The sequence below is a fragment of the Tubulanus polymorphus genome, chromosome 10, assembly GCF_964204645.1.
Source record: "Tubulanus polymorphus chromosome 10, tnTubPoly1.2, whole genome shotgun sequence".
NCBI lineage: Eukaryota > Metazoa > Nemertea > Palaeonemertea > Tubulaniformes > Tubulanidae > Tubulanus > Tubulanus polymorphus.
This window is the reverse complement of record NC_134034.1, coordinates 10,186,890-10,208,938: the sequence shown is the minus strand read 5'-3', so window position 1 is coordinate 10,208,938 and position 22,049 is coordinate 10,186,890. Positions and strand designations below refer to the sequence as shown.

The 22,049-nt window shown below is 31.4% G+C and overlaps 1 protein-coding gene across 1 annotated transcript in view; it reads right to left on the bottom strand.

Moving 5' to 3' along the window:
* Positions 1-20,923, bottom strand: part of LOC141912034 (nose resistant to fluoxetine protein 6-like) — a 33,532-nt gene extending 12,609 nt beyond the window's left edge. Inside the window, exons 1-2 of the mRNA XM_074803203.1 lie at positions 20,674-20,923; positions 6,595-6,719 (exon numbers count right to left, since the gene is read on the bottom strand). Of these exons, the coding sequence (XP_074659304.1) occupies positions 6,595-6,719; positions 20,674-20,887 (339 nt within the window). The 5' untranslated portion in view covers positions 20,888-20,923. The remainder of the gene's footprint in view (positions 1-6,594; positions 6,720-20,673) is intronic.
* Between the last annotated feature and the right edge of the window lie 1,126 nt (positions 20,924-22,049).

The following is a 22,049-nucleotide window of genomic DNA, read 5'->3' as shown; positions in this document are numbered from 1 at the left end:
TCATTATGAAGCTGATACATTTCATTCGCGTGGATTCTTCTCTCATTACTAGTGTTAATAGGAGATTCGCGTGTCACGCATGATAAAAATAAAAATATTCGAGTCGTATTTCTTTCATTTACGGTCGCAAATTAGCCATTGTCCTAGTGAGCATTATTCTCATTTATACGTAAAAGTGTATTCAGTATGAGGGTTTGATTCTTTATTCACATACAATTCAGAAATAGGAGTTAATAAGGAGGTTTTTACTACTAACCGAACTCAGTTCCCATTCAGTTCAGTTCAAGTTTATACGCATGGAGATCTATGAAATACGGGAAAATACAATCCAGCCTACTAGCCACTGGACGTTAGCACCCACAAAACGTCAGGAATTTGCAGAGAGAAAACATTATGTTACAAAAATATCGGATAAAATTCATTTTAAACATGCGTTACTAAGCCCAGAACTCCAGATATCGGGATGATATGTCTAAGCAGGGAAGTGTGATGTGTGTCATCACACTTCCCTGGTCTAAGGAAGCATTATAGTCTTTACATTGAAATTAGTTGATAGAATGCATCTTACTTTTTCTCGACTTAAAAATTATTATTTGATTGACATACCACGGATTCGGAAATTAGTTGATTAAAAGCACAAACGCATATAGTCGCTATCCTGGTAATTAAATCGACTTAGAAATCGATTGATTGTTATTGAAATGAAGAAAGTTGAAAAAGACAATCAACGTTTGTATGAGATATATGTTTCGTTGTTCGTGATATTCAGCATACACTAATGTCCAGTAAAATCTAACAATTCAAAGTTATTACAAAACCTGCAAATTCTAATGTTTATTTAGCGGCAATTTTCCCCTTGCCATTTTTCCAACGTTTATCCAAAGATTGAAATACTTCATTAATACTAAACTAATACTAAAAGTTATCGCACTGGTAAAATAATATTTCAAATTTCAAATAGTATTTCAAAGATATTTCAAATAAAAAGTTTCAATAATTTATCGCACCGCACAGCAAAATCCGTGAAATACATTTTTGTTTTACGGGTGCCTCATAGGCCTGTCATCGCTTGTACATTGTCATAATGAATTCTCTTTAATTGAGCAATATTTACTTAGAACTTAATCACTAACTTTCTATAGATAATGAGCTATACAAAGCCTAACCAGATAAAATTCAGTGGCTTGTTATTTTCAGCTTGCTTGTATACCAAGCTTCGCTAACATAAACGATGATGTTGCCCTTTTTACTGAAATCTTGACGTATCAACTTGTCAACAGTTCAATTTCTATAATGCGATGACCTATGTATGAAAATATGTTCTCTGTTTGTTTTACGCGTGATACCGGGGGATAATACCTTCGCCCAAACGTTCTACACACACATGATACCATTTAATGAATCCGAAATATATCCAGGCCTAGAGTTCATGCTGAAGGATGAAGACTAGGAATATCTTAGCAATATAATTTTTAGAAAGAGATTTTTGTCCACTGAAGTTTAGAATAGCACGCCGGACTCTTTGTTAGGATCAAACACAGTTCTATAGTGAATTGATTACAAGTAGTTAATTTAGCAAAACAAAGTAAATTGTTCATTACAGTGCATTGCTAAAAAACAGCGGTAAAAAACCCCAGAATGTTGGAAAAATGGCCAAGGAAAAAATGGCCAGGAAAGAATGGCCAAGGAAAAAATGGCCAAGGTAATTTGTCTAGGAAACAAATGGCCAAGAAAAAAATGGCCACGGAAAAAAAGGCCAAGGAAAATTTATGAGAACTACTGCCAATGTTAATAAAACATTAAGCTTTCAATTTAATGACATCACATATTTTTCATGGGGCTTAAAACAATTAAAATCGGTATTAATGAGTTCAGAAATGTGATGAACTTACATTTCATTTCATTGCATATAATGAATATATCAAGAACTATCATGCAAGTGGTCAATGAATAAACTTACTAGCGATGAACTTAAACTTTATAAAATAACTAAGTCAATAATTCAAAACATCTAAGTAAGCGAGTAAAAATCCCCTAGGTAAAAATCCCCAATTCTTCAAAGTAGGTAATCCCCTCCCTTTGAAGGGATTATAAGTAGATACAATCTTAAGGTCAATTAATTCGTATTATTGATACGTATATCCAATTTATTCATATTTTACTGTCGAACACCATTAGGATATCAATATGCCCATACAAACTATGCTATTTATATTAAAACACAAAATCCGCGTATACGCTAGAATCAATACTGTTAGCAAAAATCACTTTTTTTATTTGCAATTTGCTCATTTTGTAATATTTTTGAAATCGTCCAATTTTATTGCAGAGATTCCCCGATATATTACGAGTAATGAAACAGATATCACGTTGAAACGTAGATTTTTCTTTTATTTTGAAATCCATAGAGCAAACATTGGAACCTAATGTTATTGAACATAAAGCTCCCGACCCTCCCTGCATTTATACATCGAGAAATCCAACTCGACTATAATAGGCTCTAACGTCACTGAGTCATTACGTTAATTGTGAGGTGTTTATACATAATAGTTTCATGAGGAATTCATATGGTGGGATCAAAATCGGGAAAGATCTGCCTTAAACACTTTATCGCCTTAGGGAGTTTGAGCTTCTCAATAAAATTCCACAAAAATAATTCAAAATCGCCCTATCCAATATCTAAAGGCTACTCAAAGCACGCTCGGGCCAATTTTGGTAATTAGAGAGTGCGTTCACACGCAAACCATTCACTTGATACTAAACAATGCTCAAACAAAGCGAAGTGGATCATTTACGGTGCTAGTTGCAATTCAAACAGGCTCGGGCCCATTTGGCACCCGTGTGAACAGTTGTTCCGGGCAAATGGCCAAAAATACACGTGTGATCGCGGCTATAGAGACGATTTTTCGGGGCTAAATTGGCTCGAATCAGGTCCGACTTAAATTTTACGTATGGCTTACCAAAGAGCGCGCAGGTTTTCATGTTCAAATTCATTTCACATTCAAATTCAAATCCATTCATTCGTTACTAAACAATGCTTAAACCATGGAATCTAAAACGAGTCCATACTTAAACCAAGCGAAGTGACTGTCTTCCAGAACCAGTTCAAATCAACACGCTTAATTTGACTCAGGTCTGGTCTGTCGTTTTTGGTCGGGCAATTAGGCACGGGTCCATTTTGCGCCCATAACTGTTTTTTTTTTCGCCAGATCTCTCCGTCCCTACGCCTTTTAACTTGATTTTTATCATCCACGTATTTAAATTTCGATTCTTTCAGCTTGTGTTAATTTTATACTCATGCAAAGCACACTGATTACAATTTGCAGCAGTGCGCTATATAATGAAATAAGTAATATTGATTGTTAATATCAATATCAAGTGTGAATTTGCAGTTGTAAAATAATTGATTTGATAAACAGTATAATTTGATCTAGACCTCTCAGCGTCAATCAATGAAGAAAAAATTTAACTAGTCAAAGACTCAAGATCAAGTAAAGAAAAAGGAAGATGCATTCTAACAACTGATTGCGATGTGAAGACTATATTAGGATTATTATTAGAACCTGCACTACAGCTATTCAACTTTCTATAAATCATTCGTCGCAGAACCTCAAATACCGTGTGCATTATCACTCAAATTGCCTAAATATGTCTGATGTCGTCGCTATAGTATACTACTTATTAAAACAATTATTACAACAATATAATTAATATATATACCTATCATTCTAAAAGCTCAGGTTTTTAGCGTTCAGTGGTTTGGAAGAACATTCATCCCAAAGTCTATATTTCGAATAACAGACCAGGTCCAGTTTCCTTCGTTTGACATTCGGAGGAACATTCATCCCGAAGTCGATACTTCGAATATCAGACACCTGAAGGTCAAATTCTCTTCGTTTGACCTTGTGAGGAATATTCCTCCCAAAGTCAATCGTAAAAATATCGGACCCCATGGTCAAGTTTCCATCGATTGACATTGGGAGGATTATTCCTACCAAGGTCAATTTTCACAATAGCGGTCCTCTTAATTGGTGACACTCAAAGAACGCGCGGCTCATATTTCTATTGTGCGCCTATCACGCGCTGCGCGTGAATCCTTACGTGATCTTTTCTGTAAATGTGAAGACCTCGGGGGCATTATGTTCTCTAAAGCCCAATATTATCCCAAATTCCGGAATGTTAATAGGTTGATTTTACGGCAGAGTCGACATGTTTCAACAATTTTTAACTGTTCATTTATGAATATTTGAGGACTTATGAACTAAAAATAAGTTAAATATATATATATATATATATATATAAATATATATATATATATATATATATATATATATATATATATATATATATATATATATATATATATATATATATATATATATATATATATATATATATATATATATATATATATATATATATATATATATATATATATATATATATATATATAACGCAGTCTCAAATGTTTTGTGACTTTCTCAAAATGTATCAAAAATTTAACTTATTTTTAGTTCATAAGTCCTCAAATATTCATAAATGAACAGATATATATATATATATTTGTATTAAAGACTATTAGCCATCATCGGGTGTACTAGGGGCAATATAGATTTAAGTAATTTAAAAACATTAAAAAAATTTAAAAGATCGCACATAACTATAATGCTATGATGTCAAATGATGAGGTTAAAACGGCTCAACGCAAACAAATTACGAATAAACAAGATTTTGAGGTGTTCGTCTTTGAATGCCCCTTTTATAGCTGAGCAAAGGGTCGGATCTCGATGAGATTAAGTACTTGGGCTAAACTTAGCTTTGGACGTATCGTTATGATAGGCAATTTTTGATATTTATAAAACATGCGTAAATCGATAGCAGTTGTATGTTCATATATAATACATAAAACTCGATTCACTGGGAATTCCTAAACGGGCATGTTTTGACCAATGGTTTGCTTTTGTTACTGGTTCAGTTCATGCCGAGGTTTTCAAGCGAAACATTTCTCTACAAATGGACTACCGTATGCGGTTTATACTAAACTTTACAATGCGACAGTGGTTCCGGTTCTGGATTACGGTGCCGGTGTATGGGGACTCAAACCATGGCGAGTGGCAGAAAATGTTCAGTACAGAGCAATGAGATTTTATCTAGGTGTAGGAAAATAGTGCGCACTTGTGACACCGGAGGGTGATATGGGGTGGACTCCCGTCAAAATCCGCCACCAACTAGAAACTTTGAGATTGTGGGTCCGTTTGTGCAACTTACCAGTTTATAGACTTACTAGGAAAATATTTCTTTGGGACTATCATTTATCGTTAACAAAAAATACCTGGTGTAAAGGCGTTAGTTCAATTATGTATAAATTAAATATAGCTCAATACTACGAACATATAGGAAATAATATACTACGCAATTCTACGATTAAGGAAACTATTTTGCACTGTGAAACCAAATCGTTATCACTTTATCAAACTGAATGGCTTAGTCTCACTTCCTAAACTTAGAACCTATTGCACTTTCAAATTTGATTTTAAAACTGATGATTATGTAAAAGCAAGAAATATTTTGGATTTAGTTTTCAAGACAATAGTAAAAATCCTAAGGGATTAGTCAAGTGTCAACGTCTACTTGTTTGGAAACCTAAACAACTCCGGGCTTGTTTCTTAACCAGGTTGCTAGGAACATTAATTGTTGGGGGCCTGGTGGACGAATAAGGTCCCGAGGTTGGTCGTCGGCCTTCCCCAAATGTGGTGGCGTTGGTCACGAGAATAGTTCCTTGGAAACCAAATTTTGAGAGTATGAAAATAAGAGACATAGTTGAACTAGTCGGAGAGTACCCGGGAGAGCAACGGGGGTAGCTCCGGGAGAGTACCCGGGAGAGCACCCTCAAGAAATTAGGAAACAAAGATTTGTAAAAGGTGTCGATACGTAGGAAACACGAATATAATAAAATAGTTGTGAGTATCTAGATTTCGGAATATATACCCATGAGTTGTTTATCTATTTTGGTCTCGGGTCAAAATTCAAATTATATACACATGAGTTGTTTATCTATTTTGGTCTCGGGTCAAAATTCAAATTATATAAACATGAGTTGTTTATCTATTTTGGTCTCGGGTCAAAATTCAAATTATATACACATGAGTTGTTTATCTATTTTGGTGTCGGGTCAAAATTCAATTATATACACATGAGTTGTTTATCTATTTTGGTGTCGGGTCAAAATTCAATTTGTGTCGTTGTGCGGAGCTGAGGACGGATTCGCTCTCCCACGATATCTCGGTTCCTTCTTCGGGTCGCATTAACAGTATAGTGCAATCATTATCGTTCGGCCTACCGTTGTGATAGGGACGCGCTTAACAAACAAGTGACAGTGAATTAAACATTTGTTTCCGAATACGAAAACAGATCGATGCAACGATTATGATAAATGTATAATGAGCTGGTTCGCAACTGAAATTATAAATTGAAATGCGCGGAGAGGAGGTGTCACAGACTATCGAACATACATTAGTATTTTATGCGAATAAATTAAACCGAAAAACTATAATTTCCTTCACAGTGAATAAATCATAAACAAACGTTACTTACTCTAGATTTTCCACCGCCGGCTATTGATGAGCAGTACTGAGCAGTTTTGATTGTATGGCAAAGATCAAAATCGCCGATCCAACGGCTGCCTTTTCCGTGTCCTATGTCTCCGGTAGCGCGATACACTGAAAAATATTTTCGATAATACTTCACCAAGAACCTTAGTGTCTGATGTACCACAGTGCGACGCTAACTGCGACATCACCGCCATAGCGCCTCATAAGGACCATAAGCGGCCTAATAACTTCAGATACAGATACAATTTGAGTGAACGTGTCTGGGTGGTTACACTCATCCTCCCTCTGCAGGGACTCGAACCAGATGGCATCGCTACACTCAGCCACGGCACGAACCCCTGCATCAGTAGACCGGGTGCGCAGGTACATGCGCAGCTTTCCGAACGAAAACTGGCGGCACCAATCAGATTGCTCGTTGTATAATCGTTGAGGCAAATTTCAAGGAAGAACTATAAATGGGAAAACCCGGGATAAAATAAAACGGGATTTCTGATTGGCTAAATAAAAAATCACATCATCTGAACTGCGCATGTATCTGCGCACACGGTCGATTATGGCAGGGTTTCGTGCCGTGGCAATCTCGATGCCATCGGGTTCGAATCCCTGCCAGGGGAGGATGGGTTACACTAAGATCGTAGAGCAGCGGAGATCACTGTAGATACAACCACTGCCAGGACTGGGTGAAGATAATACCAGACCAGTGAGTCGAGAATATACACACTATCCGTGTAAGATGGAGGACGAGAGAAATCCAACGATGATTCAGTCAAAGATAAAACATTCTTTAATAGAAGAGATATATTTTGAGCAACGTTTAATTTTGTATGTTTCGAGCAACGTTTATTCCCCTTTCAACTTTTTTTCAGCTTAAAGCCTAGCGTACATCGACATTGCGATTGGAGACAACTAGTTGCAAGGCAGTAGTAATAGGGGTAATAGGCTTTCATACCAAAGGTCGAACGGTCGAGCCCATTAAAAAACGAAAAAACATAAAAATAATAACAATTTCTACTTGAATTACTCGCGAAACTCATAAAAATGAAAAATAAATTCTCACACGCTCGAATTTATTTTTCATTTTTTACTCGCTAAAAAGTAACGAGTAATTAACGAGTTGTTTGAATTGATATTTTAAACATATTTCAATATTCATATTTGTATGAGTTAGATTTTTAAATATAAAAGTGTGAGTAAAGTGTGAGTGAAATAATTCATATTTAAAACAGTGAATATTTATATTTGAATGAGTTTTAATAAAAATTTTGTTATAAAAATGAAGAAAGAAGAAGAACCCAACTTTAAAATCGAAATCAATGAAACCAATAAATCATTTTCACAGTTTTACATTAAAAATTATATTTCGGCAACAAATTTAGTGTCCGCAAGGTATTATAAAATCGATAACATAACTATGATTAATCAAATATTATCAAATGAAACATATTTAATTACTGAACTAGTAGATACTTTTGATAATGGTGTTAAAAGTCCTAAAGTATTCAATACAGTTTTAAATTTTAAAGGAACTTTAGATGAAAACATAATTAATATTCTTAAAACTCCTTTCAATGAAAGAAATGATGATATAATACTTTCAAAAGATTACAATGATTTGATTAACTTAAGAATTGAAAAAAGACAATTATATTATTTCAATTTTGATAATAAACAAATTATCTATAATGAAAATTCATCAAATATTGGAATTCAATGTGAATTAGATAATAATAATTCTTATAAAGATATTAGAATTCAATGTAATTTTGATGATGAAATTGTTGCGCCTAAATATAATCCTAATGAAAGCGTTTTATGTAATTGTGGAAAATATTATACTCGCAGCAATAAATCACACCATTTTAAATCAAAATATCATAACACATATTAAAGATAAAAAGTGATAACATAACTGATGATTTAAAAATATTAAATCATCATTTTGATTTCAGTAACTATCCTAAAGATCATGAATTGTTTAGCAATGATAATAAAAAAGTTCCCGGTAAATTCAAAGATGAATTAGGCGGTGAAGAAATGATAGAGTTCATTGGTATTAGATCTAAAATGTATAGTTATAAAACCAATAAGGGTAAAAAAATATTTTAAAGCGTAAGGTTTCAGCGAACTCTAACTCTTTTTGAATTTTAACCTATTTTAATAAAAATTTGATATATAAATGTGCACAAGATTAATTAAAGTTCCCGCGAAAGACATGAGTAATAAATATATAAATTCAATATTATATTATTTAACTGTTAACAATAATTTAGCAGATATTTCAGGAGTAAATATAAATAAGTATTATAAATCTGAAAATAATGAATTAATTGAAACATCAGATATATTTTGCGATAATATAATGCTATATAAAATCATGTTAGAAAAAGAAATTATAAAAGAAAATAGAACAACTTTTCTAAACATTAATCAGAGAAAGATAACACATTATGAAATTAAAGAATGTTTTAATCAAGGAGATATTATATTGGATAACTTAGCTATAAAAATTACACGTGTTTTAACAATTCATGATGATAATTCAAAATCATATATATTAAGTAGAATTAATCAAGAATTAAAATTAACAGATTATATTGCTGTATTTAAAATTTCATTATGCAATCAAAATTTAAATGAATTAATACAGAAAATGGATAATATTGAAAAATTATTAAATGAAAAAAATTACAATATATTAGATGTAGATGTGACACAAGATTTTAAAGGATCATTTAATTCAGATGAAATAAAATCAATGTTCGAAAATAGAAAATATAAAGTTCTAAAAGAATTTTCCAATAGTTGTGTTTCAGCATTACATAAGGATGATAAAATAAAGATCTATAATAAAACAGCATGTCAATTCAAATCTCCTGGTGTAAATATAAATTTCGGTTCAAATTTAATGAGTTACATAAATTGCTATCAAGAGAGGTTAAAAGAATCATTTGAAAAATCAATTGAAACAGGATTGATTAGAATTGAAATAACAAGTATTTCATTTAAAAGAGGATTAAAAGTGATGGAAAAAATAAAACAATACTTAAAAAAAGAAAATATTTACTATTCACCTACATATTTACAACTTAAATCATTATTTGATGAGGTTCAACAGACCGTATGTATTTATGATTTGATTGAAAAATGCTTTTATTTCTGTTATTATGGTGATTTATTAGCAAGGAAATTTATAGGATATAAATCTAGGATAAGTAAAAATATTGAAGAGTCCTCCTTTTTACTTATTTTATCAATGTTTACAATTAAGAATATCCCATGTTTATACCTAACAATTAATCAAAATGATGATAAATCAGAATTCATTATTGAAGCAAAAAAATATATTAAAACTGAAGGAGCAACTGTTATATCTTCAACTAATTCAATGTTTACAGTATTGAATAAATTTATATTTAGATTTAAATTACGTGAAACAGGAATTAGTTTTACAACTTTAAAAAAGAGATACAATATAAAATCTAAACCTTTTTATAAATTAGATGCACTTGATATTGAAGAAGATTTTGATTTAAAATTATTATCTAAAAGTGAATTTAAAAAGTTAGAAGAAATGAAAGAACTTAAACAATTACAAGAAGATATAGATGAAAATAGAAATAAAATTTGTAATGAATTAAAGCAACAATTAGATATTGATAATGAATTATTTGAGACAGAATTTAAAAAACTTGAAATAATTCCTGAAGTAAAATTAAATGATTATACTCCTAAAATATCTGGAATTGACAATAATACAATTTTTGAAATTAGAGGTTTTTCAACTCAATGTAAATGTATAACAGATCTTTATTTCAGTTATATTTTAACAGATCAAGGCTTTTATGAAACTACTACTGATTTAAGAGAATTATTGATAAAAACATTACAATTAGACGTATTAAATAATAATTATTTTGAATTGTCTTCGATAGAAAAAATCATCAAAAAGTTAAAAATAGGCGTTCATAGCCCTGATAGACACTTTATTTTATCAAAATTAGAAAAACCTATTTTCCAAGTAAAGAAGATAACACACGATCATTTTGAAATAATTGATAAAATGGATTTTGAATTGATGAAAAAATATACTGAATATTTAAAGATAAATTCTAATGATTTCATAAATGTATGTGATATACGTAAAGAATCTGATTATTTAAGAAAAATGAAACTTAACAATATGAAAATTAAGCAATGCGAGCGTTTAGAACTATTGAAAGATAATTCTGAATATAATATTGATTTCATTAATCCTAGATATTTTAGAAATAAATTGCGCCATCTAATTTTAATTCATAATGATGAAAATATTTACATATCAAATGAATTTTTCGATAAAGAAATGATCAAGAATAATATAACAGAATATCAGGTGATAAAATTGATTACGCACAAGCAAAAATATAATTCTCAGCGGCATAAAGAATTAGTAGTAAGTTTAATTGTTATTTGATTTGAAACATATAAATATTAAATATTTTATAAACTGTTTAATTTTTCTCTTAAATAAATGGATGGTTTCATTCCAACTGGGAAAAGTGATTTGAAACATTATTTAGTAGCAGGCGGATTAATATTGGCTGCGCTTTTCTTTTATTATGAAAATATCAGTAAGGATTTGATGAATGAAAATATAAAATTGAGCAAGAAATTAAAGAAGTTAAATGGAAACAATCACAGAAAGAATAACAATAAAAAAGTTAATTTAGAAAATGATTTAGAGGATTAAAACAGCATCTTTTAATTTAATTTATTCTATATATTTTGTCTATAAAAATGAGTGAAAATATATTAAACTTATTACATCTAATATATAAAAATCAACAGAATATTAAATCAATTATTATGCTTACAGGTTTATTTTCTTTTTCAATTTATAGTATAAAACAGTTGTTAGAATTCTATGATTGCTGTAAAATTAGATACACTGAATTAATAGAAAATATAAATTATATTTCAGATAGATTGAATAATATTAAATGCTGTGAAAAATGCAATAAAAGATATAAAAATAAAAAGAGTTTGAGAAATCACATGTATATTCATGAACTTGATGAAAAATTATATGAATCAAAATAAGAAATCGACTGTTAAATTAGCTGAAAATATAAAATATATTAGTTGAAATGTATGAGGTTGAGGTATCAATGTATTAGATGCCCTATTAGATACCCTAATACCATGTATTAGATACCCTATTAGATACCCTAATACCATGTATTAAATACGTATTAATGGTATTGAATACATATTATGCTTTATTTCTGAAAATGAAGTAACAGAAGTAATTTATGTTTTAATTCATTCAAGTATGATATTATAAATTCTTTACATTTGACTAGGATAATACAAGAGTGGTATTAGTTAGTTGGCTTATTCAGTAAGAGAAACAATGAAATAATACAAGAGTGATACTAACAGTTAAAGTTATTGAATTTCTTGTTAAATCTTTTTGAATTCTAGTCAATTCTTGTTAACCAATAGCGCGAATAGAAATCAAAAAGATTTAAATAAAAAAACAATAAGTTACTAGATAAAGTAACTTATTGTTTTTTTATTTAAATCTTTTTTTAAAGGTTTTTCTAATTTTGATAAAATAAAGTGTCTATCAGGGCTATGAACGCCTATTTTTAACTTTTTGATGATTTTTTCTATCGAAGACAATTCAAAATAATTATTATTTAATACGTCTAATTGTAATGTTTTTATCAATAATTCTCTTAAATCAGTAGTAGTTTCATAAAAGCCTTGATCTGTTAAAATATAACTGAAATAAAGATCTGTTATACATTTACATTGAGTTGAAAAACCTCTAATTTCAAAAATTGTATTATTGTCAATTCCAGATATTTTAGGAGTATAATCATTTAATTTTACTTCAGGAATTATTTCAAGGTTTTTAAATTCTGTCTCAAATAATTCATTATCAATATCTAATTGTTGTTTTAATTCATTACAAATTTTATTTCTATTTTCATCTATATCTTCTTGTAATTGTTTAAGTTCTTTCATTTCTTCTAACTTTTTAAATTCACTTTTAGATAATAATTTTAAATCAAAATCTTCTTCAATATCAAGTGCATCTAATTTATAAAAAGGTTTAGATTTTATATTGTATCTCTTTTTTAAAGTTGTAAAACTAATTCCTGTTTCACGTAATTTAAATCTAAATATAAATTTATTCAATACTGTAAACATTGAATTAGTTGAAGATATAACAGTTGCTCCTTCAGTTTTAATATATTTTTTTGCTTCAATAATGAATTCTGATTTATCATCATTTTGATTAATTGTTAGGTATAAACATGGGATATTCTTAATTGTAAACATTGATAAAATAAGTAAAAAGGAGGACTCTTCAATATTTTTACTTATCCTAGATTTATATCCTATAAATTTCCTTGCTAATAAATCACCATAATAACAGAAATAAAAGCATTTTTCAATCAAATCATAAATACATACGGTCTGTTGAACCTCATCAAATAATGATTTAAGTTGTAAATATGTAGGTGAATAGTAAATATTTTCTTTTTTTTTAAGTATTGTTTTATTTTTTCCATCACTTTTAATCCTCTTTTAAATGAAATACTTGTTATTTCAATTCTAATCAATCCTGTTTCAATTGATTTTTCAAATGATTCTTTTAACCTCTCTTGATAGCAATTTATGTAACTCATTAAATTTGAACCGAAATTTATATTTACACCAGGAGATTTGAATTGACATGCTGTTTTATTATAGATCTTTATTTTATCATCCTTATGTAATGCTGAAACACAACTATTGGAAAATTCTTTTAGAACTTTATATTTTCTATTTTCGAACATTGATTTTATTTCATCTGAATTAAATGATCCTTTAAAATCTTGTGTCACATCTACATCTAATATATTGTAATTTTTTTCATTTAATAATTTTTCAATATTATCCATTTTCTGTATTAATTCATTTAAATTTTGATTGCATAATGAAATTTTAAATACAGCAATATAATCTGTTAATTCTAATTCTTGATTAATTCTACTTAATATATATGATTTTGAATTATCATCATGAATTGTTAAAACACGTGTAATTTTTATAGCTAAGTTATCCAATATAATATCTCCTTGATTAAAACATTCTTTAATTTCATAATGTGTTATCTTTCTCTGATTAATGTTTAGAAAAGTTGTTCTATTTTCTTTTATAATTTCTTTTTCTAACATGATTTTATATAGCATTATATTATCGCAAAATATATCTGATGTTTCAATTAATTCATTATTTTCAGATTTATAATACTTATTTATATTTACTCCTGAAATATCTGCTAAATTATTGTTAACAGTTAAATAATATAATATCAAATTTATATATTTATTACTCATGTCTTTCGCGGGAACTTTAATTAATCTTGTGCACATTTATATATCAAATTTTTATTAAAATAGGTTAAAATTCAAAAAGAGTTAGAGTTCGCTGAAACCTTACGCTTTAAAATATTTTTTTACCCTTATTGGTTTTATAACTATACATTTTAGATCTAATACCAATGAACTCTATCATTTCTTCACCACCTAATTCATCCTTAAACTTCCCAGGAACTTTTTTATTATCATTGCTAAACAATTCATGATCTTTAGGATAGTTACTGAAATCAAAATGATGATTTAATATTTTTAAATCATCAGTTATGTTATCACTTTTTATCTTTAATATGTGTTATGATATTTTGATTTAAAATGGTGTGATTTATTGCTGCGAGTATAATATTTTCCACAATTACATAAAACGCTTTCATTAGGATTATATTTAGGCGCAACAATTTCATCATCAAAATTACATTGAATTCCAATATCTTTATAAGAATTATTATTATCTAATTCACATTGAATTCCAATATTTGATGAATTTTCATTATAGATAATTTGTTTATTATCAAAATTGAAATAATATAATTGTCTTTTTTCAATTCTTAAGTTAATCAAATCATTGTAATCTTTTGAAAGTATTATATCATCATTTCTTTCATTGAAAGGAGTTTTAAGAATATTAATTATGTTTTCATCTAAAGTTCCTTTAAAATTTAAAACTGTATCGAATACTTTAGGACTTTTAACACCATTATCAAAAGTATCTACTAGTTCAGTAATTAAATATGTTTCATTTGATAATATTTGATTAATCATAGTTATGTTATCGATTTTATAATACCTTGCGGACACTAAATTTGTTGCCGAAATATAATTTTTAATGTAAAACTGTGAAAATGATTTATTGGTTTCATTGATTTCGATTTTAAAGTTGGGTTCTTCTTCTTTCTTCATTTTTATAACAAAATTTTTATTAAAACTCATTCAAATATAAATATTCACTGTTTTAAATATGAATTATTTCACTCACACTTTACTCACACTTTTATATTTAAAAATCTAACTCATACAAATATGAATATTGAAATATGTTTAAAATATCAATTCAAACAACTCGTTAATTACTCGTTACTTTTTAGCGAGTAAAAAATGAAAAATAAATTCGAGCGTGTGAGAATTTATTTTTCATTTTTATGAGTTTCGCGAGTAATTCAAGTAGAAATTGTTATTATTTTTATGTTTTTTCGTTTTTTAATGGGCTCGACCGTTCGACCTTTGGTATGAAAGCCTATTACCCCTATTACTGGCAGTTTACGGCGCATGAGAGCAACTGGCTGGATACGATCAGTTGCTTGAATGTGTCGATGTGAGCGAGCTTACAATTGGTAAGCGTCGATCTATCTCCAGTTCCAGCCAGTTGCCCATGTTCTAATTTTGAGCAACTGGTTGTACTCAATCGCAGTCATATCCGTCGATGTGTGCGCTCTGGATCTTGACGATCGACACGCGCCATGCAGTTGCTGCAACTGACCGGTTGTAACTAGATTTCGATGTGCGCGGGGTAATCGTTCGGTAGCAACTAGTTGTCTCCAATCGCAGTGTCGATGTGCGCTAGGCTTTTAGGGACATGAAGTATAATCTTCCTAATAACTTCTCATAAGTACCACGATGAAGACAATATTTCATGTCCGAAAGGGTTAACTTCTATTACTTCTATAACTTCCGCCTAGTTTATATTTTGCAGTACTACTGTGCTCTGTTCAAGGAGCAGAATAATACGGAAGCCCCTTGGTGACATACGATATTTCGAAATTCGACGTAATAAGTCGAATTTAGAGTTAATTATGTCGAAATTCGACTTATTATGTCGATCTTAGAGTTAATTATGTCGAAATTCTACTAATTTCTATATAGAAATTCGAGTTATTATGTCTAATTTCGAGTTATTTTTATGTCGAATTTCGAAATGATAAATCGACTAGAAAATAAGTCGAAATTCGACATAATCAACACGAAATTCGACATAAAAATTCGAGATTCGGCATGAAGATAAAACTCGAAATTCGACATAATAAGTCGAAATTCGAGAAAATAATTTGAATTTTGGCGTAATAGGTAGAAATTCGCAATACAAATCTTTTTTCAAAGACTACTTGTGATACGTGTTTTATCATTTATTATTGCCAAACATTAACATATTTCGGATGGTGATATCTCGCGCGCCGGTAACCGTCATAAGAGAATGATCAGTGGCATCCATCTTAGTGAAACCGGAAAGTTAGCTCTGATAAAGAAATTCTGCGAAGCAGTTGAAGGAATCGGCGAAAGCGATGTCTGTGCGACACCACAGACGGGTAACACTGGAAAGAAACGTAAAGACAGATCCCTTACTGAGACGCCTCCCTCTGCTGAAAAGACCACCAAAAAGCCAAATGTCCAAGAATAAACATGAGCCTATTTATTATATACATAGCTGCCAACCTCAGAAAGATGTTGTCAGTACAATTCTTCGAGTTTGTCAGTATTTTCTTGAGGTTGTCAGTATTTTTCCAAGAATAACGCAACATGAAAAAAGCTGATGTTTTTATGATCATCAAAGATTCTAGAGTTTTTGGTTCTGATGATAGCGGTTTTTATTCTAAATCTAATTGCTTTATTAATTGATAGCCCCTTATTACAGTTTATGATTCATAAAGGTCTTATTATACTCGTAATTTAAAGCTTTTATTATCCTTGGATCAAATTTATAAGACGCGGGCCAGAGCTCTCCGCGTGCGTCGCAGTAGTGTTACAATACATCCTCCCCCGGCAGGGATTCGAACCTGATGGCATCGAGATTGCCACGGCACGAAACCCTGCCATAATCGACCGTGTACGCAGATACATGCGCAGTTCAGATGATGTGATTTTTAGCCAATCAGAAATCCAGTTTTATTTTAGCCCGGGTTTTCCCATTTATAGTTCTTCCTTGAAATTTGCCTCAACGATTTTACAACGAGCAATCTGATCGGTGCCGCCAGTTTTCGTTCGGAAAGCTGCGCATGTACCTGCGCACCCGGTCTACTGATGCAGGGGTTCGTGCTGTGGCTGAGTGTAGCGATGCCATCAGGTTCGAGTCCCTGCAGAGGGAGGATGGTTACAATACAGCGCATGTATTAATAGCCATATATGTTCTCTATTGATCACTGCTACTACAGCAGGGAAGTGTGTCTGTGTGTGAGACTATAGTATTACATAAGCATTGAACGCTGCGCTGCGCTGGCTGCGTGCCAACAGGTGTTGAAAGATGAAACAATAATGACTGTTGAATAGCTGATAGCGTTCCACTGCTAATTGTAGGCCAACTATTGACTATTGAATAAATTATTTTATAGTCTTTCAGAATTCTATTCAAGACCGTACTAAATAGAGAGCGACCGTAACACCGTACACGTGTCTCGGTAATATAAATGTAACAGACCGTATCAAGGTCATTCAGAATAATTCTGATTACTTACTAGATCACGACTTAATCGACTCTAATCCCTTGAATAATGATTGTCCTTATATAGATATGTATGACATATAAGTAAGATCAAATTCGATGATTCTAAGTTCAATATTCGTCAACTTAATATACACAGTCTCTGTAGTAAGATAACAGATCTAAGAAATATTATTACCGTCTAGAAGTTTGAGAACCCAATATTTTTTGAAAAAGTTTTTTTCGAAATAAAAGTCGCAAAATCTCAGGATCTGGTTTTTAGAGAAGTCGCATGGAAAGAGTTCTTTCCATGCGACTTCTCCAGCAGTCATGTAAATTACGTTTAATTCTATTATGTGAAACGTTACTAGTGACGACAATGTTTGTAAAGTTCAAATACCTGGTTATAGTCTAGTTGAAAAACACAGAGAAAAAAGCCAGGGCGGTGGTGTAGCCATTTATGTACATAATAATATGTATTTTTAAATCTGATCAATTCGAGTCCTGTTTTATAGAGCTAGATGACAATATTGTAGTAGGTGAGATATACCGTGTACCAGGTACAAGTGAGATAAGTTTCATTAATGATTACAGTATCTGTGTAGAGAAAGTTAAGAACGAAAATAAGCGTGTCATGATTGGGACTGACCAAAATCTTGATTCTCTAAAAATTGATAATCATGCTAATACGGCTAGATTTTTAGATTTTAATCTAACTAATGGTCTATATCCGTCTATCATTCGCCCAACTCGTATAACCAAAAATACTGCTATTTTGATAGATAATATATATGTTGATTCTAATATTAAAGGAAGTATTAACTCTTGCATTTTGCTATCCCACTTGTCAGATCATCTGCCTTGCCTCGTTTCAATTGATAAAACCGCGCATGTAAATGAAAATCCCCGTTTCTATAAGCGAAGAAAAATTACAGGTGTAAATATAAATTTTATCAACCGTGCTATTTTGGCGACCGATTGGTCACCGATAAATCAGCTAAATGTTAATGCTGCATACGTGTACTTTAATGATAATCTAACGCGTATTATTGATTATTATGCACCAGAAGACATTGTTAAACTCAAACACCATAACATTCGCGAACCATGCATGACACAGACCCTTTTGAATTCTGCTCGAAAATGTAATTCCCTGTACAAGACAATAATAGGTTTAGATAAAAGTCAGCCACGCTATAAATTGTATGTGGCTTATAGAAATACTTATAACACCGCTAAAAGGGCAGCAAAACAGCAATTTTATAGTAATAAATTACTAAAGTTCAAAAACAATAGCCGTAAACTCTGGGCTACCATGAAAGATGTGTTGGGAAAATCTCATAATAAAGACTGTGATCCTGATATTTTTAATGTAGACGGCGTATTATGTAAAAACAAATCAACAATAAGTAATGCATTTTGTAAATATTTCAGTACTGTTGGAAGTGAATTGTCTAAAAAAAAAACTGCCAAAACCAAATTTGAGTCACAAGGATTATATGCCTAAGATGAACAATTGTAATTTTTTTCTTTTTCCTACATATGTAAATGAAGTGTGTAAATTGATCGTATCTTTAGAACCAAAACAGTCTGCTGGACATGACAAAATAAATAGTATACTCCTAAAACGCATTGGGGCTGAAATAGCAGAACCCCTAACTAAGATTTTTAATAAATCACTTGTAAACGGAATTTTTCCTGATAATTTTAAACTACAGTATGTAACACCTCTCTATTAAAAAGATATAACAAATCCTTGTTTACAAACTACCGACCCATATCATTATTACCATGCATATCCGAAGTACTTGAAAAGATCGTACACAAACGTTTGTATGGTTATCTACAGAAGAATTCTATACTATATAATAGCCAATATGGCGTTAGGACAGGTCATTCGACGACACATGCGAATATGGAAGTTATTGGCAATATAATCACAGGCTTCGGAAATAACTCTTTTACACTTGCAGCAAAAATACCAGTTCTTGTAAACTACCGGTCAATTATGGAATCCCTCAAGGATCTGTGCCAGGACCTCTACTTTTCTTGATTTATACTAATGATCTTTATCTCTGCCTTGAAAAGTGTAACTCCATTTTTTTGCAGACGACACCACTGTATACATCACGGGAAAATGTATTCAAGAATTATTTACATCATTGAGTGACGATATGTCTATCTTATATGATTGGTTCTGTTCAAACAATTTGACGTTAAATTTATCTAGGACTAAATTAGTATTATTCAAACCCAATAGAAATACCTTAATCAAAAATGATCAATACACTCTTCGAGTAAACAATGAAACCATTAATCTATCGTCATCGGCATCGTCGTTAGGTCTTGAAATAGATGAACATTTAGATTCCAATTTATATGTTAATAAAATCTGTAAAAAAGTCTCTAGTAACTTATACCTTCTGAATTGTATTAAACACATTGTTCCTTCCCTTTGCCTTAAACAACTGTATGATAGTTACATTCATTCATTTTCTCTTATAGCCTGGGTTCCATTGATTTCTAAATCAAATCATAATAGAATAACAAAGTTACAGAAAAAGGTACTTAGAATTATAGGCAAAACAAAATACAACAGCCCATCAAATCCTTTATTCCTAGGCTTCAAAATTCTTAAATTTGATGACCTAATTAAATTTGAATCAATAAAATATGCATACCTTTCCATTAATATCCAACTTCCAACGAAAATAATCTGTCTATTCAAAAGAAATTCATCAAATCATTGCTATAATACGCGAAAGCGTGATTTTCCACGAATTTCCTATCACCGAAAAAATGTATTTCATAACTCATTTCTACGTTCAATACCTAGTCTTTGGCAAAACCTTCCCAACAGTTTAAAAATTTCTAAATCTCTGCGTGAACTTAAATATAAATTCAAAAATACCACAATCTCTAACTATATGATTTAGCTAATTATTCGCCATTTATTACATTATTGATTTTTCTTTTGATGTATGAATGTGAGTGTGTATGTGATTGTGTGATTGTAACAGTGCGTTGAGGTGACCCTTTTTACAAGCATTTCGCTTCTCGGGCACCTTCATCGATATTATAACATATTTATATATCTATCTAATTGTGTATAAAACTGAATGTTATATTATGTTATAATTTCAATGTAAATAAAGATTATTATTAATCAATTTGTCGATGAATTTGTAGAAATTGGACAAACGTGTACAGAATTTTAAAAAAAAACAGAGATAAAACCTACTAGCAACTGCCCAACCGGTCTTCTGCGCCTTTTGTGCAATCAGCTCCTTGGTCTGATCAGAACAAACCTTGGTTATCCTTAATCTTTTACTCATTGCGTTCTTTAAGGCTGTTTCGTAAGGCGTCGACAATTTTGGATCGATGGCATTCGTCGAATTGATAGACACCACGAATATGAAAAGTAGCTTCCCAATGAAATAAACATTGCGCTCCATGCTATCTGTGCGGCCCTACATACACCTCTGAATCTGTTTCTTGTGGATTGACCAAACGCGCGTCATAGCACCGTATTTTCTGGCCTAGCCAATCAGTGACAACCGTTTTGCCGCTGCTACTTCGTAGATTTCAAGAAAGATGGCGCACACGCGCGGGTCGACTTACTGGAGCGGGCCCAGTAGCTCAATGAGATAAGGCTGGTCTCTTGTGACAAAATAAAATCGCGGCTTACTTACCTTAATCTAGCGTGAAAAAAGCATAGATTTTGGGTTAGATCAGTTGGTAGGATCTTATTATGTGAGGACGGGACTAACGAAATTGCAGCAGAGATTGTGAAATAAAAACCTATTTTATACGTCGTGCATAGAAATGAATAGAAATGAATGACCGACGTTGTCGGAATTGCGTTCATCAGATGCAATCGCCTGAGACGCAGTGGCACACGGTGGATCTTCGGATCCTGGCTATTTCATTAACCGAAGATTGGAAAAACAGGATCTTTCGCCGTTATAAATCCGCACAGACACTCAATAATGAAATATCGAGAATTGGAGAAGTTAAACTTGACTTCATTTACGCCAGGCGAAGTCTCTATAGATAACTCGATATTCAAACGTCTCGCCATGGACGTATAAACTAGAGAGTTTGTAATCTGTAAACCCGATAGAAGCGACTGGTAGAGAGTTTGTAATCTGTAAACCCGATAGAAGCGGCCGGTAGAGAGTTTGTAATCTGTAAACCTGATAGAAGCGGCCGGTTGAGAGTTTGTAATCTGTAAACCTGATAGAAGCGGCCGGTAGAGAGTTTGTCACCTGGAAGAGTGCCATTCCTAAACTGGAATACATACTTTCAATCGAAACCTGACTTTCTCCGCCCTCAAAAATATTGCCATTGTGACGTTAGTGAATTGATAGAAACAGTTCATTTCCTTAAGGCTGGTTTTCACGAGCGGTTTCCAGCTAGCTTTTTCCCGCCGCCGCAGGAAACCGCTTGTGAAAACTAGCCTTTACAGTTTCGAGCTTAAAACTAAACCTCATCTTCAAACCGTGGGTCCAGTTCCACAGTTTCTGAGTTAAGATTTGACTCTGAGTTAACTCATTGAAAATGAACTAACTTTAACTCACAGTTAACTCTAACTCAAGAGGAACAAGAAATACAAAC